Below are 17,804 nucleotides of genomic sequence, written 5' to 3' on the forward strand. Positions count from 1 at the left end.
GAGAACATCAGAGTAACATCCCTTCATTTGCATCCACACAATGTCCATAAAAATAAGGACGTTGAAGACGAGGTCAGGCGGAGCCCTTGGCGCGGACGCTGATGAATGAGTCTGAGGACGATGTGCGTGGGGACAGATAAGCGGGCTGTCGGGTGGCTGGGCCCAGGTCTGTGGGCTTGGAGTTGTTTTTATTTCGTGGTGTTTGCAGCTTCTGTCCTGGCAGCTCATGGAGGGGCTGACCATCTGTGCCCCATCCCTCGCCGTCACCACCGTGAAGAAGGAGGGTTCCATTTATTTTCATGGCAGAGCCCCATTTTTGAGGTCTGTGGGAGCCTGCTCCCTGGCTGTGGTCCACTACAGTTTCAGGTATTTTTTTTTTTTTACTCTTTCTACTTTTTATTTTGCTAATTTTTTATTTCCTTACTAGAGGCCCGGTGCACGAAATTTGTGCACTCTGGGGGTCCCTTAGCCCAGCCTGCACCCTCTTGCAGTTGGACAACCTTAGAGCTGCTGTGGAGGCAGGAAAGGCTCCCGCCACCGCCGCTGTGCTGGCCAGCCATGAGCCCTCATTGGGAATCTGCCCCTTGGTGGTCAATGCATGTCACAGCGACCAGTCATTCTGCTGTTCAGTCGATTTGCATATTAGCTTTTATTATATAGGATTTGTTTTTATTGACTTTATTATTTTAAAATGTTTTCATAAAATCTATGAGGGTTGCTAGAGCAATGGAGTGTGAGGGACGGGGGCAAAAAGGGCCTAATATATGGTGACGGAAGAGGATTTGACTTTGGTGGGCACAGATCTTGGATTATAGAAATCCATACCTGAAATCTATAGGATCCTATTAGCCAATGTTACTCCAATCATTTTAGGTATTTTTAAAAAACACACGATTAAAATAAACAAAACAAAATCAATAAAACCTTCTAAAAACCTGAGGACGGGTGCGTTCTCTGGCTGTTGTCAAGGTCTTCTGAGCTTCACGTGTGTGCGTACGTGTGCGTGTGCGTATGCGTGCGTGTGTGTGTGTGTGTGTGTGCATGTGCGCGTGTGTGTAATTGTCTCCGCTGTCATCTATGAACCCAGACAGGCCCTCTTTGTCTGAATGTGACAGATCAGTTAGGACTGTGGCAACTACCATTTACAGCTATTGATTTCAACGTGACATTAAAGGCCCCAAATTCAACCATTATTCTCTTCAATTGTCACAAACAAAGGTTAATAACAGCTGAGCTGGGGCTGAAGGGATCAAGTAAAGTGTGCCAACTGAAATGAGCACTTTGCCTTCCTCCGAGCCACAGACCCATGTGAGGTCTGCGACACCCCCCGCCCCCCGCCACCATCCTGATTCCCAGTGAACTGTCATCGTTTTCAAAAGGCGCCTCTCCCCCAAAGGTAAGATTTGAAATACAGAAAAGGGAAATAGTTTCCTAAGAAATCATGCCATTTAGTATAATCAATAATTTAAAGCTGACGTCTCCGTGCAGGGAGTAAAAGCATTGTGCTTGGCTGTCTCCATGCGGCAAAGTAATGTTTCTCCTAACCGTGCAAGGGGGTCTGGAGCAGGGCTGACCGGCTTTTCAGCCTTTAGTTCACACCCCGGCTACAGCTGGAGGGGAGGCGTGAGCTTTATGGCATCCATGAGAAACTTAGAGGCAAGCACAGCACTTCGTTAACATAGGCCTGCAGAGGGGGCAAGTGGCATCTCTCGTGGGCAGGGACAGAGGAGAACCCCTTTTCTGTGATAGGAAGGCAGGAAGTGGCTGGCAAGAGAGTCCACATCTGCACGAGCAATGGCCAATTGAAAAAGCCCACAAGTCTTCACAGTCCCCGCGTGCTTCTGTTTCCATCACCATTTCCCACCTGCTTACCCTCCTGGTAAACGGTAAATAACATCTTACGGACCGTGTCCTCTGTGAAATTTTTAACAAGAATCTTATTTTTAAAATGACTCCAATAATGTGAGTTATTATTGATGAACACTGCATCGTTAAATATTTATAGAGTGCTATCAAACTATACTTATTAGATAAAAACCAGCCATTTTTGGACTATTTCATAGAAAGGAACCCTAGACCGAGCAACTGAGTTTAGGATAATTTATCATTGATCATTATTTCCTAGAAAAATTAATGAGACTCTGCCCCAAAGTCAACTTGTACATGCTAGTAACCACACCCTAAGGGATTTTAGAAATGAGGCAACATTTCCAACCAAACCTGGTTTATGCTTTAAATCCATAGACCAACCTCTGGGCCTGAGTTAAGGCCCGGAAATAGTTTTCTGCAGTCTAATAATATGATGGTGGTCAAGTTATTTTATTTTTTATGGGTAAAATCCAGTATTTTTATTTTTAAAAAATTCTTTTTTGTTTAAAGTATTACATATAGTATTACATATGTCTCCTTACCCCCCCCCCCACCACTGACCTCTCCCTGGCCACCCCCACCCCAAGCACATGCCCTCACCGCCCTAGTGTCTGTGTCCATTGCTTATGCTTATATGCATGCATACAAGTCCTTTGGTTGATCCCTTGCACTCAAACAGAAAAATATACTTTAAAACCTGACTTACTGAGATAGTTATATTTAAAAACACACAAGAATTAACTATAGTGCCTAGATAGACAACTGTATAAAATAAGAAATAAAATTTCCAGAGTGTCTAACCCCTAGGGGCAATGCTTAGCATTCTGTCCATTGCCCATCCCTATGTTTATACAGGCATATCCTACCTAATAATAGACAAATATGCAAATTGACCATACCTCCAACACACCAACAAGCCACGCCCACAAAGCCACGCCCACCAGCCAATCAGAGTAAGCATGCAAATTAACCCAAACCAAGATGGCTACAGCCACGGAGAGCAAGGTTTCCTAGGTAACAGAGGAAGCCAAGCTTTCTGCCTGCCCTTGCCAGGCCTAAGCCTCCACTCAAGCTACAAAGTTTCAATTATAGAAGGTAAAAAAATTCAAACAAATGGCGGCAGAATGGAGCTTGAGAGAGCAGGCCAGGGTTGCCGCCGGTAACAGAAGCAAAGCTTTCCACACACCCTGGCCGGGCCCACCCGCTTAAGGCAACAAAGTTTCAATTATAACCCCAATAGAAATGGCTGCTGGGCCGCGGAGGGAGCCCCAGGCTTGGCTCCGCTCCAGGCTACAAAGTTTCAATTGTAGAAGGAAAATAAATTCCAGATAGCAGGGCCTCCACTTGGGTTGCCAGGGGGCGTGGCCGGCCTGCAAACCACCACAGGCCCCTCGCTCAGGCCGCCCCACACTCCAAGGGAACCCCACTCTGATCAGGGACACCCTTCAGGGCAAACCAGCTGGCCCCCACCCCTGTACCAGGCCTCTATCCTATCTAATAAAAGCGTAATATACAGATTGATCATCACTGTAACACACAATATAGCTGCCCCCATGTGATCAAAGATCCTGCCCCCATGTGGACACAATATGGCCACCACAAGATGGCCAGCAGGAGAGGGCAGTTGGGAGGCACCCAGCCTGCAAGGGAGGGCAGTTGAGAAGGACCAGGCCTGCAAGGGAGGGCAGTTGGAGGTGATCAACCCTGCAGGAGAGGGCAGTTAGGGGTGACCAGGCTGGCAGAGGAGGGAAGTTGGGGGCAAACAGGCTGGCAGCAGAGTGGTTAGGGGATGATCAGGCTGGCAGGCAGAAGCGGTTAGGGGCAATCAGGAAGGCAGGCAGGCAAGCAGTTGGGAGCCAGCAGTCCTGTATTGTGAGAGGGATGTCCCAGATTGGAGAGGGTACAGGCTGGGCTGAGGGACAACTCCCCTCCGTGCACGAATTTCGTGCACCGGGCCTCTAGTCTATATATAACCACATGTGATCATTTAACAAAAATCCCATGGCTTGCTTTGTGCTCACTCTTGTCTCTCTCTGCATATATATTTATATTTACCTATTATGTATTTATATGTTATACAGACATGATAAACATGTTAAACATTATGCCCCTGTTCGTTGTTTGTAGGAAAATGTTTATATACAGTCCGTATCTTGTCTGTGCACTCTCGTCATGGTATCTTTTGAGATCACTCTCTTCTCTTAAAATTTGTGCCTTTTCTGCCTGTTTAAGGAAGAGTTCCTTATCACGAGATCAATTACATGGACGAAAAAATTGTTTTTTTTTTGAATGTTTGTAGTAAAGCCTATGACATGTAGGTCTTTAATGACTTGCAGTTGATTTTTGGGTATAGCTAACAATTGTCCAAGGACCATTTAGTTAATAGTTCCACATTTTTTGCCCTGGTTGGCAAGAACAGCTCATGTAAATCAAGTTTCCATATGTGTCTGGGTCTTTTTAGGAGTTCTCTACTCTGTAACTTTGCACAATATATCTAAACCTGTGCCAAAACCATTATCTTAAGAGCTATATAAACATTATAAGAATTTTCTCTTACGCCTTGTCGAAACAAGGCCACCAAAAATTAGGTTGCCTCCCCCCAGAAAATGGGAGAGAGAGAGGATGCCTTATAAGAATTTTTGATAATAATTAAGGCCAACTCCCCATGCTTAGAGCAATGGCTAGCACAGAAAAAAATGCTATATGTCTATTTTCTATTATTATTATTGAATGCCTTGGATATTTTTGACCCTTTTAATATCCATATAATTCTGCTGGAATTTTTATGAGTTTTGCAATGAACCTAGTGACTGATCTGGAAAAAAATAAAAATCTTTATGCTACAATTCCTAATTCCCAAATGTGATATTTTCCATATTTTATCATTTTTAAATGTCTCCTAATAAAAATGCTTTAATTTTCTACATAAAGATTGTACAAATATTTAGTTAGATTAGATCTTATTTTTAATTTTAATGCAAACAGTATTTAAAAATGCTTGTTCATAGAAATGAAATTGGTGTTTGCATGTTGATATTTTTCTCAGCAATTTTCCTAAGCTCTCTTATTAATTCTAATAATTTATCAGTGGATAGTTTTATATGTCACTTGTAGATAACCAGAAGATATGTGGATAATTTAATTTTTTCCAATGCTTTCATATTTTTTATACTTTCATTTTATTTTAAATGTATTTTTCTAGTCTTGCTGAGTTGTCATAGTATATCCAGCACAATGAAGACTAGATATGCAAATAGCAGGCATCCATCCTGTTTCATCTCTGACCTTTAATAAAAATGCTCACCACATTTCAACATTAAGTTTTGCTATATGCTGCAGTTAGTTTGCAAGCATGTTTAATCACGTTAAGAAAAGTCCTTCCTATTCAGTTTTCTAAGATTTAAAAAAAATGAATAGATATTGAATTTTATCAACATTTTTTTCTATACCTATTAAGATGATCATATGATTCCACCGCCCCCCTTTATCTGTTTAAGTGATGATTCATATTAATTGAATTTTGGGGAGGGGGTTAAACCAACCTTGCTTTACTGTGACGAGTCCCACATGCTCATGCCATGTGCATTCTGACACCCTGCTGGATGCAGCATATTAATAGTTTGGTATTTTGTATCGATGCTCATGAGATCCAGCCACGGTTTCCTTTCTCACACTGACCCTTCAATGTCAAGATTCTGCCTGCCCCATAAAATGAGCACGGGCTGTTTTTCAATGCCAGTTTGGAAGGCCGGCTTCTTCCTGTGCACTGAAGACCAGCCACACGGTGGGCTGGCCATTCGAGAGTTAAAGTGGAAATGAGGAGTCTTTTTTGACTAATTAGGATTCACACAGCTCTCGCGGGCTTGTGCAATGTATTCACGGATGTTAAGAAGGCATTGTCACAATTAAGGTTTTTGAAAAAAAGAAAATCCTTTCCAAGAGGATGTTTTCCATCGACAAACAGGCAAAATTAAATGCCCGATTAACACACATAATGTCCTTTTTAATAATTCTCAGCACCCTGCTAATTCTGCTAATACTAGTGCGCTGTCTACAATTCTTTCCTTTTGTGTCATGTGTTGAATAATTCAATTAGAAGTCTGACAAAGCAATAACAAGGGATTAAATGTGGTCGAATTGTAATTCGAAATAAAAACATAAGCTCTTGGGGAGTATTTACTGACTATCCTACAAAACCCTTTCAAGGATGTGAGGTTGCTGGCGTCTCCAAAATAAGCAGGAACTGCTTAGCCAACTCATCCTGCTTCCTCCCTCATTGGTACCCAGTTCCAGCGAACGAGAAAACGAAAACGTGTAAAACTAAAGGAAGTTCTTGCCAAGTAGACCACCTGGGAAGGGCTGTGAGACGCCTCTGTCTGGCCAAGTGGGGGACAGCGACGCCCTCCGCCCCCTGTGCGGTGAAGAAGAACATCTGGCAGCAGCTGAGCAGCGAACAGCGGAGGGCGCGGAGGGCCGGTCCACGCCGGCCCAGAATTTCGGCCTTTCTCTGGAAACAGGACGGTTCCAGGCGATAGGATAGGCGGTGACGAAGACCTTGCCCGCAGACAGCGCTGACTCTAGCATCAGAGACAGGACAACAGGTACTTTCACGGGAAAAACCAATCGCAGGTGGCGGGCGGGCGGAAGGGAGACGAGAACCGACGGCGCGGTGGCTATGGATCAGATGTAACCGCCCCCTCGCAGATATAATTCTGTGCTCAGCCGAATTAGGGGAGGAAGATGCCGTGAGGAAATCACCTCTCCCAACATCCAGATCAAAAACAGACTGATGAGACCAGGCGTCATTTTAGGCCGGTTTACGGGGGAGCTGAGGAGCCGCGGGCAGGTGAGAGCCTGCGTCAGACACTGACCCCCACGCCTGGCCTGGCCATTTCCCGGCTGCGGGATTTCGGACAAACTGCTCAGCCTTTTAACGCTCCCACTTCCTTATCTCCCAAAACGGCGATAATGGATAATGGTAGTAGTAGCCCAGAGGGCTGTTTGAGAATTCAATCACATAATCCACCCAAATGGTAACACGTTTCCTGGTGTATAATAAACTCCCGAAAATGAGGGCTGTTTGTTGTCAGCAATGTGAGCCAACCCTGCATTGCCGCCCCACATGCAGGGAGGGTGCTAAGAGAAATCAGAAATCACGAGGCACGGAGTCAAACAAGAAAAGTGCTCCGTCAGCAGAAAAGAGGAGAAAATGATAATTAAAGAAATAAAAAGACGAAGTTAAATATGTGAAAAAATTTCACTCAGCGAGAGGAAAGACGTCTCAGACCAGGGACTGCTCTTGGCGAGGGCTGGGAGAGAGGGTAAAGATGACAGGAGAGAGTGACCACAGAAAAAGAAAGTCATAAAGAAATTAAAAGCCCCCTTTTAACCAAGTAACATTAAACTTTATTGTAATACTGGCTGGGACATTGGTGGGGAGAGGAAGGACTTGAATAAGATTTAGTCCAAAATACCTCGCTTAAACGCTTCCTGATCTGACGGTCAGCACTGTATACAACTATTCTCTAAAAAAAATGATCTATCGTTCCCAACGCCCCTCCTCTCTCTCTGTGTTTACATGCACAACCGGCACGGAAAGTGGCTGCCCATCGCGTTGTCTATGCGCTCATCCGCGCGTGAGACTGGGCAACTTCGTAGCCCCAGACCCATGTGCCCACCAGGGGAGGAGACGCCAGGCGCAGGAGAGGTGGGGTTTGTTTTCAGCAGCGACGCAGAAATGGGGCTGAAGAGCCTGGCATATCCCGGGGTGTTCCCTGCCAAGCAGATTCGAGCTTTCTAACCCAACGCAGCGACTTCAGGCAGAACACCAGTTCTCTGTACACAAATCTAAATACCGAGTAGAAGCGTTGGGTCTGAAGGTATCCCGGAAGAGAAGCCGGGCCAGGCAGGGCGCCGCCGAGGGACAGTGTCCACAGAGAGAGGGGGGAAAGTGGGAGCAGAGGCCTGGCGGCTACGGAGTGGAGAAGGTGGGACGACACGGGGAGCGTCCAGGGTCCTCGCACCTGCACGAGGCCCGCCGCGTACGAGTGGCTCAATGAACCGCTGGTGAATCGATGGAACCCGTGGGTGTCCCGGCCGCCAGAACGACCTTTGTTATCAAGGAAAACAGCAAAGGGAAAGGCAGAGGGGTCGATTGGCAAGGATTCCTGTCAAAACAACTGCCGCCCTGGGACAGACGTCCTGTCGGAGGAGAGGTGAAACTACGAAATCATCCGGAGTGAGGGGCAGATCTGAGACTCTCGGTGACCCGATCTACAGGGAAGAAACAGGTGGCACTGTTCTCGGGCACTGCTCGGGGTGCTTTGCTGGATTATAGATATTTGTTGACTGACTGATTTCAGAGAGGAAGGGAGAGAGAAACATCAGTGATGAGAGAGCATCATGGATCGGCTGCCTCCTGCACACCCCCTCCTCGGGACCGAGTCCACAACCTGGGCCTGTGCCCTTGACCAGAATTGAAACCGGGACCCTTCAGTCCACAGACCGACGCTCTATCCACTGAGCCACACCTGCTAGGGCTGGATGTTTTAAAATAAAAACAGACCTTGGCAATGCACAGCCTTCACTGAAAAGTGATCAGATGCTAACAAATGTAAATTGCTCTTGGGGCTGCGCCCCACTTACTACGGAATCGCTGGGAACAAAGCCTCGTGGACAGTCCGGGGGAACTGGCCCGCGGGGGAGTGAGAAAGAGCATTGCATGCGAAAGCAGCCGATTCGGCGCGACGCTTTGAAAAACCATTTGGTGTGAGGTTACCTCCTGTCAGGCCCATAATGGGAGCTCGTCCCCAGTAAACCTCACCCTTGCTCAAGCCCAGTCGCCTTCCCTCCCCACGTTCTCATCACTACTTAACAGCGCAGACCTGGCGGTGTCTGGCGGTCTCTGCCCGTCTGACCCGCCTGCGGCAGCCTTGGTACCTGAACCAGGGCCCGCTCACCCACAGACACAGGTGACAGCTGCCAGGTCCTTACCTGCCCGCAGGCCAGGCCCATGCCCCTCTCGCCCATGCCGTGTGGACAGGACAGGTTCAGCTCCAGGGCGTCCGCTCCGGAAGCCTGCAGGACACGCGGGAGAGGGGAGGAAAAGGGAAGCGTTATTCGTGAGCCAACAGGGTCCCCCATGGTCACACAACACGGGGCACGCGGCCAGACGGCAGCCCAGCTGCTTGCTCGGGGACGGCGGTCTCGTGGCGTCCGCAGGTCTGGTCTGGCTCAAACGGGAGCGTCTATAACAGCAATCACCGTCGCTCACGGGAGCTTCCCCGAGGGCCTCGCCCCTCCGGCTCTGGGTCTGGCATGGGCACAGTCCTTGGCTGACTGGGCGCGTTTGACACAGGAAAAGCGATGCCCCGGCCTGGCTACGCGGAGACCCGGCAGGGGCGTCAGCTCAGCTCTGCCCGCCGTCCCGTTCCCGCCGCCCTGCACGGCTTCTGTGTTCACAGGAACACATCTTACTCATCCGGGAAATGGGTACTGAGCAGCGTGCAAAGGACGACGGAGGAGGTTGGCGGGAACAAGCACCAGGGAAATGTGTTTTTAACTGAATGTCAATTTTCTTGCATTTTAAAAAAATGTGCATGCTCAGAACAGGGAGTTCAGGTGATATTAGCTTAATAATTAAACAGGAATCCTTCTCGCTTACTCATGAATTCGCTCGCCATGGAGGGCTCCTGCCACAGGAACGGAGGAGGTCCCTCACCTTTTGCACTCGGATGTCGAGTGTGACTCGACACGGTTAGCATCCGTAGCAGGAATCGAGAAAAAAGCAAGCGAGTGCAAAGGGCTAAGAATGTGCAGGGGGTCGTGGAACTCTTGGGGAGTCTTCTGTGAAAACCTCTAAGAATAAGCAAAATGCTTTTCTAATAGCTTAATAGAGCAATTTGAGGAATGGAAGATAAAGTGATTCAAGTTTTCCATTCTTTCACCTCGCTTCTAGAATTTTCCAGATGCTACAACTTAAAAAAAAAATTAATATATATGTATATATTTCAGAGAGGAAGGAAGAGGGGGAGAGATAGAAACATTAATTATGAGAGAGAATCCTCCTGCACGCCCCACATTGGGGAGCGAGCCCGCAACCCCGGGCATGTGCCCTGACCGGGAATTGAACCATGACCTCCTGGTTCAAAGGTTAATACTCAGCCACTGAGCCACACCAGCCAGGCTACAATTTTGTTTTAAATAAGGTCAACCAGAAACTTCATACCATTGTAACAAGTCTATTGAGCCAGGTGCCGGCTTAGAAAAGCTCATGCTTCCCAAGTGCAGGGGCTCTTTCTTCCTAATTGCTCAAGATTTTAGCCTGTTTTTTGTTTGTTTGTTTGTTTTCCCTGCTTTCTGAGTTTTCAGCAGGACCTCACAGAACACGAATCCTGGTTAGCCACCTCGCACCCATCCTGCCTCACCGGCGAGCCTGCCTCGGCTCTGGCCCACGTGGGAGAGTTCATTCGCTCACTCAGCCCGTTTTCTAACAGGGTTTCATCATGGCTTTTGCTTCCCTAATTCCGTGTGAAACACATCCTGTTATTTGGAAATTACGTTACTTAAATCATGCCATTTCCCTCTGCTGGTTTGGTAGTCATCGTGGGCCACACACAACTGGCTGCACTGAGTTCAATCCCAGGTCAGCCGAGGACTGGGGGTGCTTTGGGCAAGTCAGCCAACCTTCTCGTGTCGGCTGCAGGAATAGGCCCTGTCTCCAAACCACGCGCGTCCCGTGGAACTACCAGCTTCATTAAAAGATTGTGCAGTACAATTATATACACGACTGCTCTTTTCTTATTATTTCTTAGTTATTTCAACTACTTCCTGTAGACTTCTTATTGAGCTGAAATGCAGCAATTTAGAAAAGCAAGTCGATTCGACAGCATTCTGGAACACCTAAGCTTTAGGGGGCATTGGCTTACACGTTCACCTGACACACACTTCCTAAATACAAGTGTGCGCTGACAACTAGCCAGCACAGCAACGATGGCAATGAGCAAGCCGCCAGGCGCTGTGCGAGGCTCTCTGCAGTAGGATATGTCGTTCTTCCCATTTCACAGATGATGAAACTGAGGCACAAGGAGTCTGAGTGCCCTACTCACTGTCCCACAGCCTGGAACGGAGGGGAGGGTGGTGAGCCCACAGCCTCACTCACTCCTGTGACATAATAGAGATCACTTAGTCCGTGGCTGATGTCGGGACAGTATTTTAAGAAAACTTGACATCCTTAGCCTTCTAAACTTGAAATTAAAATCTTGTAGCCTGACTCGCATGGCTCAGTGGTTAAGCCGGTGAGTGTGTTATTATTACAAAGGCTTTTGACTTCTTCCAAGTAAAACTTGCTCATTCAAAGGCTCCCGACAGAAGGACCTGTTTTTTACGGCCTCTATTCTACGGAAGGGCGGGAAGCAGGCGGCGTGTAAAGCGATTCATCATCGTCAGCTTAACACTGGCCAGGCTCACGCCAGGCACGGGCTCCGTGGAAGATTTCACGCTCAATTAGGTAAATACATGGAGAAAATGGACCCAGCGCCCCGGCTCAGGGGCCGATTACGAATCATGTCTAATTTCAGCCCCCAAATCCCAGAAGTAATTTCCCCTCACAGTGTTGAGATGTCCAAATAAACTGCACAACCCACATTTCTGAATATGATGTAGAGTCATTAGTTCATAAGTGGGGTCAGAGGTACTGTCCTATCTGAGCGGTTTCCAGAAACCCCAGATAAATCTGTCTCGAGTATCTTTCAAGATAGTGTATAATGTTAAGTGTGTATTTTTTTTTTCTGTTTAAAACACAAATTGAACCTGGCCGCCGTGGCTCAGTGGTTGAGTGTTGACCTATGAACCTGGAGGTCACGGTTCGATTTCCGGTCAGAGCACGTCGGGGTTGCGGGCTTGATCCCCAGGAGGGGGTGTGCAGGAGGCAGCCGACTCATGATTCTCTCTCATCGCTGATGTTTCTATCCCCCTCTCCCTTCCTCTCTGAAATCAATGAACATATATTAAAAGAAGTGAAATTAAAACAAGACACAAATCGGAGCCTGTGGGGAGTTGTCCACGTCTGGGCAGGCGTCCCTGATATTACAGAAACCCCGCTCACCGGCGCCCGCTCAGGAGTGCCGGTCCCACCGGTCCGGGCCTGTCTGTAGTCATACGTGCGAATGGTATTGAACGGGGCCTTTCACATTTTCAATGTTCGAGGGTTCTGCATTCACAATTTCTTCCCTCGCTGTCACACCAGCTTGCCTGAAGGCCAGGTAAGACCCAGTGGCCTCTCCAGGGTGGCATTGTGTCTTATCATGACATCCATCCTCCTATAGGGTTTGCTTTCTATGCACATCAAGAGGAAGTGGGTCCCAAGGAGCAAGGGTTTCTGGCAGCCTGTGAAATGCCAGGGACCACTTTTATGGGCTAGAGTCCCTTTCAATTCCCATTTCCATCCTGTTAATGAAAACGCCGGGAAACACATGGGAATAGAAACGTGTTTTGTTTTGTTTTGTTTTTTTGTTACCATTTTCCATTCCATTTTGCTGCCACGGGGTTCTTTTCCACGACGGCTCTTTATTTACAGCTGGTAGAAAGAGAAGAGAAGAAAGAGAAGAGATAGGACTGCGTTACCTCGGCCATGCTGGCGAGCTCCATCCAGTCGTTCCTGTTGTAGCTGCACATGATGCTCGCGATGAGGACCTTCAGGAAGAGGAGAGAACAGGGCTCAGGTACGACTTCACACACAAGGGCACATGGAATTCACATGAGTGTGTGTGCTCAATGGTAAAGTACTTGATAAGATTAGTTGCGCATCCGTTGAAAGACAAACCACTAAGTAACAGCAGATTCTAAGTGGAGCAAAGGATGAGATTTGGGACTTCTGCCTTGTCCTAGAGACTTCCTCATTTATCTGTGTTTAATCCTCACCTGAGGGTATGTTTTAGAGAAAGGGAAAGGGGGAGAGGGACAGGGGGAGTTGGGGGGAGGAGAGAGAGATATGTATGAGAGAAACATTGATTGGTGGCCTCCTGCACACGTGCCTACCCCCCCCCCCCCCCGCCCCATCCGGGGATCGATCCCCCAACCTGAGCATGTGCCCTGACTGGGTATCAAACCGGCAATCTTTCCGTGCACAGGATGATGCTCCACCAACTGAGCCACATGGGCCAGGACCCTCAGTTGTCTTTGAAGACTTGGAACACCTGACTTCACTTTTCTGACCCTCGGCATTCTCATTTTTAAGATGAAAACAATACTGCCTTTGCCACCTGCCGAAGGCAGTCGAGGGGATTATGTATATTTGTGTGGGGGGAAGGGTTGTCTAAGTTATGCAACGACATACAAGTGTTCATTAATAGCATCACTGACACAGCGGAAGGTTTCCAGGCATGGGAAAGACACTACTTGGCGTCCCTTGGCCGAGTCTATTCTGCATCACCTGGGAACACGTGCCCCCCAACCAAGGGCCGCTGCCCCTGAGGGTTTAAGACAGAGAAGTGCCACGGATTTGGTGACACAGAACCTCCTTTACAAGAAGGGTGTCAGGGATGCGGGGCCAGGAGTCAGCCGAGACTCAATGGCGTACACAGGACAGGAAGAAGTGAGAGGAGCGATCCCCAAATCTCTCCAAAGGTCCTGGGGGTCCATTAACCAAGAAAGGAGGCGGCAGACGGTGGGTGGTGGGGGTCATCCTTCCAAACGTTTAAAGAATTACAATTCTCGGTCCAATTAGTGTTTTATAATCACACTAGAGGCCTGGTGCATGGATTCGTGCACAGGTGTGGTCCCTCATCCTAGCCTGCGGGGATCAGGCCAAAACCGGCTCTCCAACATCCCCCAAGGGGTCCCAGATTGCAAGAGGGTAGTTCTCAGGTGATGCACCCTGGAATCGGGCTCTTTCCTTTCTGGTTCCGGGGTACATCACCCAAGAACTGCAGCTGCCAAGTCACCACAGCTCAGCAGCTCCTGCATTGAGTGTCTGCCCCCTGATGGTCAATGCGTGTCATAGCTACCGGTCGGATGGTTGCTCAGGCCTTTATATATATAGGTTTCCTTCTGGAGTAAATAAAACGATTTTTTTAAAAATTTGAATTACAAGAAAGCTTGCAGATTAGAAATTAAGGTGAAGAACATAGAATTTCCAATGGGTCACAGGTAGGAAACCTCATCGAACTCCCATGTTCTCCAAGCCTGGGCCCTCGTACAGGCAGTGGCGTTCGGGAAGTCGCTGGGAGCTGCCTTGGAAACCCACCCAACAGCCCCGCCTCGAGACAGCCTGCATCGTTCAGTAGGAAAGGCTGCAAGTGGCAAAGGTGAGTAACTGTCAATGACCCGGGGAGGTTAGAGCTTGGCAAACAACAAAACCACTGCTAACACTATTGGGATTATATCAAGAAGGAAGAAAACCACATGGGGCAAGTGATTTTCAAAGACATTTAAACTCAGAAAGTCTGTTTATTCAATATTCATTAATTGTGGAACACGCACATTTAACAGGGTCTTTGTACCTGAATACAAACGAAGTGAAAGTGGGACTGGCACAGTTTTCCTGAAACGTAGGCACGGAGACTCGGACATGAAATGCCAAGCCTGGCCCGGCCGGCGGGGCTCAGTGCTTGAGCATCAACCTATGAACCAGGAGGTTATGGTTCGATTCCTGGTCCGGGCACAGGCCTGGGTTGCAGGCTTGATCCCCAGTGTGGGGCGTGCAGGAGGCAGCCAATCCATAATTCTCTCTCATCATTGATGCTTCTCTCTCTCCCTCTCCCTTCCTCTCTCTAAAATCAATATATATATATATATATATATATATATATATATATATATATATAGTCAAGCTCACACGCTCTTCAGATCTCATGTGGCCATTGCTGATTGCATGTTTGCAAAGGGGAATGTATTCTGAAAGCTGTCCTTTCATGTGATGTCATTTATTTGGAAAGTCATAAATGCCTTGCTTATCCAATTATTCCCAACAAAGAAACCTCACATGAAAATGAAACAATATGCGCAGTTTCCATAGAAAATAAGACATATTTCCACCACGGGAGGGGGGGGCACCGCTGTTGACACTACAGTAGTAGCCGCTGCGTGTCCTCTGCCTTGGCCACTTGGCAATGTACTGTTCTCCCGTTTGTGTTCCCCCGTGTCTGCTCACTGGTCTCCCCGGGCCCCCAGGGACCCTGGCAAACGAGGCAGAAACTCCTCAGCCGCAACTCCCCTCGCGCCTCCGCCATCCCCGCAGCGTCCGGAAGCCTCTCCCAGGGCGCTCGGAGGTGCCTCTTCCTGACGTCCCCTGCGTTCTTGTTCCTCCTCAGGCTCGTCCACCTGAGGCCACGGGTGACCTGGGGTGTCCCAGGGGCCGTGCACGATGCTCTGTGTCATTCTTTTGTAAAGATATATTTTTATTGCTTTCAGAGAAGAAGAGCGCGCACTGGAACCCCAAAGCCAGGGTTCTTCTAACCCACGCTCTGCAGGAGACACAAGCGTTTCGTGCACCGTCTCTCTGCTGTCCACTGGACAGTGACCCAGCCATCGCCCCCTCCCGAGAGCCGCCTCCTTCAGCGCCCCCTGGAGACGGGTCCCCGCCGGGAAGGTGCTGGGTGAGAAGCAGGTGGATGAAGCAAACGAAAGCCTCACTCCTCTGTCAGCCCCCCGCACCCCCTTTCCCTCGCCACGGTCAGCCCTTCGGCACAGGGGACGGCTCCCACGTCTGGGCTCCTGGGCCTCCTCCTCCTCCACTGAGCTGCCACGTCTGCCCACGTGGCGACCTCGGTAAACGGCACAGAAACACGCCGCTCAGGGCTCTGCCTGCCAGGACAGTGACGAATGCACCTCAACCAGTGAAACACGCCTCGCCGCCCTGGATACTGATCAGCGGTTCCCTTCCCTGGATGTGCTGTCGATCCTCGGGATTCAACCACAGATGCTCCCCGCATTTCGTAAACATCTTAGGGTTTCCTCCGTGTTCCCCATTTCAGCTCCACAGGTTCCTTCTCAGAAGCCCGGCAGTGATTTACAGCGGGAGTGGTGACAGGACCTTTTCCAACGCGGCTGGAACCTTTCCGGTCTGCACTTCACGCCGCGGCCTAATGGACGCGCTGGCATTTGGTCCTGATTTGCATGCCATAACAATAAAACCGTGTACAACACAGCCCCGGCTACACTCACATTACCTGGCAAATGAAGGTACTCACAAGGCAATGTACCCCAATTAAACTCAAGAAATGGTATTCAAGCCACTTACGGACTTCTAATGTAATACAAATGCACTGATGTTCAGAATGCATGCAAAGGTACACACCTCGTTAAACATACAGGGGGAGAAAACAACAAATTTCTTTGCTTCATTAGTCATTTCATGAAAGCTTCCTAATATGCATATTAGCTATTTCAACTGCGCAAGACAATGCATTTGTCTATAATCAATGCATTGGCGGTTCTAATTCAAAGCAAACACTGAAGGTCCTTCTCAGAGTTTAAAATTTGATGTGTGTGTGGTGTTGTTGTTTTTTAAAACAATAACATACTGAGATTTTGCAAATAAAAAGAGTATATATTTCCTCTTAAATGTTCCTTTTTTTCTCACTGGACACACTTTCTGGTTTGCTCATGAATGCACAGATGTTAATACAGATGCTGTTTTGAAGGAATAACAATGAGGTGTTTGCTGTGTAACCTTCTCTCTCCCAACTCCCACGTGTAATCACACGTTCATTGAAACGTTCCAAACAGGAGAAAAGTAGTTTTTCAAAAAGAAGTAATTGCATGGCTGGGGTTTGCAGTCCTCTGAATTAAGGGGAGATACACATGTTTCTTACGAGGTAACATTTTCCAATTTGAAAGTTTGGTTTGAAAACAAACCTGTACGCATACGCTCGTCTTGGGAAGCACTGTAGACAGGCACGCACCCCTACGAGTGGGAGGAAGGTCTAAGGCTGCGATTCTGCGGCATCAAATGCTTCCGTTTTGATAACTGCTCTGTGTTTTCGAAAAGCACTGTAACAACCACAGCCCTGATTGTTCTAATTACTTAAAATAAGGCAAAGTAGAGCCTCTAGAGTCATTTGATTTAAAAGACAAATTCTAGTTCAGAACCTTCTGAATTATTTACAAACACCTCCAATTGTTCTATCATTTTTTAAAAAGATGTTTTTATTGATTTCAGAGAAGAAGGGAGAGGGAGAGAGAGAGAAACTTCCATGATGAGAGAGAATCATAGATCCGCTGCCTCCTGCACACCCCCTACTGGGGATTGAGCACGAAACCCGGGCATGTGCCCTTGACCGGAATCGAACTGTGACCTCCTGGTTCCTAGGTTGACACTCAACCACTGAGCCCCGCCTGCCGGGCCGATTGTTCTACCATTTAAGGAAGGTGAGGAGGGTACCCTCCCTCCCGCACCACAATGTCAAGAGGAGATGCCCTAAACGCCTGTGGTGAGGATCTGAGCCTCAGGTGCAGCCCCACCGGTCCTGTCAATTCCCTGAACGCATTTCCCATGACGACGGTGAGCGCTCTTCAGTGAATAGGGTTCCCATATGCTACTGTTTTCAACGACCAACAGCAAAAGCCCTATGGTCCCTGGCCTTGTGTTGGGAACAAAACGTCTAAAAGCAAAACAAAAGCCTCTCCCATTTTTCCCGAATAAAAGAGCGAAGGCAGACTGCAAAGACCGAGCGTACGCCTCCTCTTCGCCAAGCTGCTCTCCCTGGAGACGGGGTTCCAGGAGGGGCCGCTGGGGCTGAAGGAGGAAGAAGTGCCCTAGACCCGGGGCGCCCACCGGCCCCTCCCGCCCGGAAACAGCTCCAGTCCGGCCTCCAGGGTTTCCTCCAGGGGCCTCTGGGCACCGGGGGTTCCTGCTGTTTCTTTAGGAAACGGTCACAAGATGGTACGTAGTTTCTTTTCCTTCCCTCCTTCACGATCCTCGCAGGCATGCCTTT

General features: G+C 48.3%; 1 protein-coding gene across 1 annotated transcript in view; it reads right to left on the bottom strand.

The window, feature by feature from the left end:
* DPYD (dihydropyrimidine dehydrogenase) overlaps positions 1-17,804 on the bottom strand; it is a 362,324-nt gene that overhangs the window by 83,373 nt on the left and 261,147 nt on the right. Inside the window, exons 15-16 of the mRNA XM_079761319.1 lie at positions 12,493-12,561; positions 8,863-8,946 (exon numbers count right to left, since the gene is read on the bottom strand). Of these exons, the coding sequence (XP_079617445.1) occupies positions 8,863-8,946; positions 12,493-12,561 (153 nt within the window). The remainder of the gene's footprint in view (positions 1-8,862; positions 8,947-12,492; positions 12,562-17,804) is intronic.

Source organism: Cnephaeus nilssonii (genome assembly GCF_951640355.1).
Source record: "Cnephaeus nilssonii genome assembly, chromosome: 21".
In the NCBI taxonomy this organism is placed as follows: Eukaryota; Metazoa; Chordata; class Mammalia; order Chiroptera; family Vespertilionidae; genus Cnephaeus; species Cnephaeus nilssonii.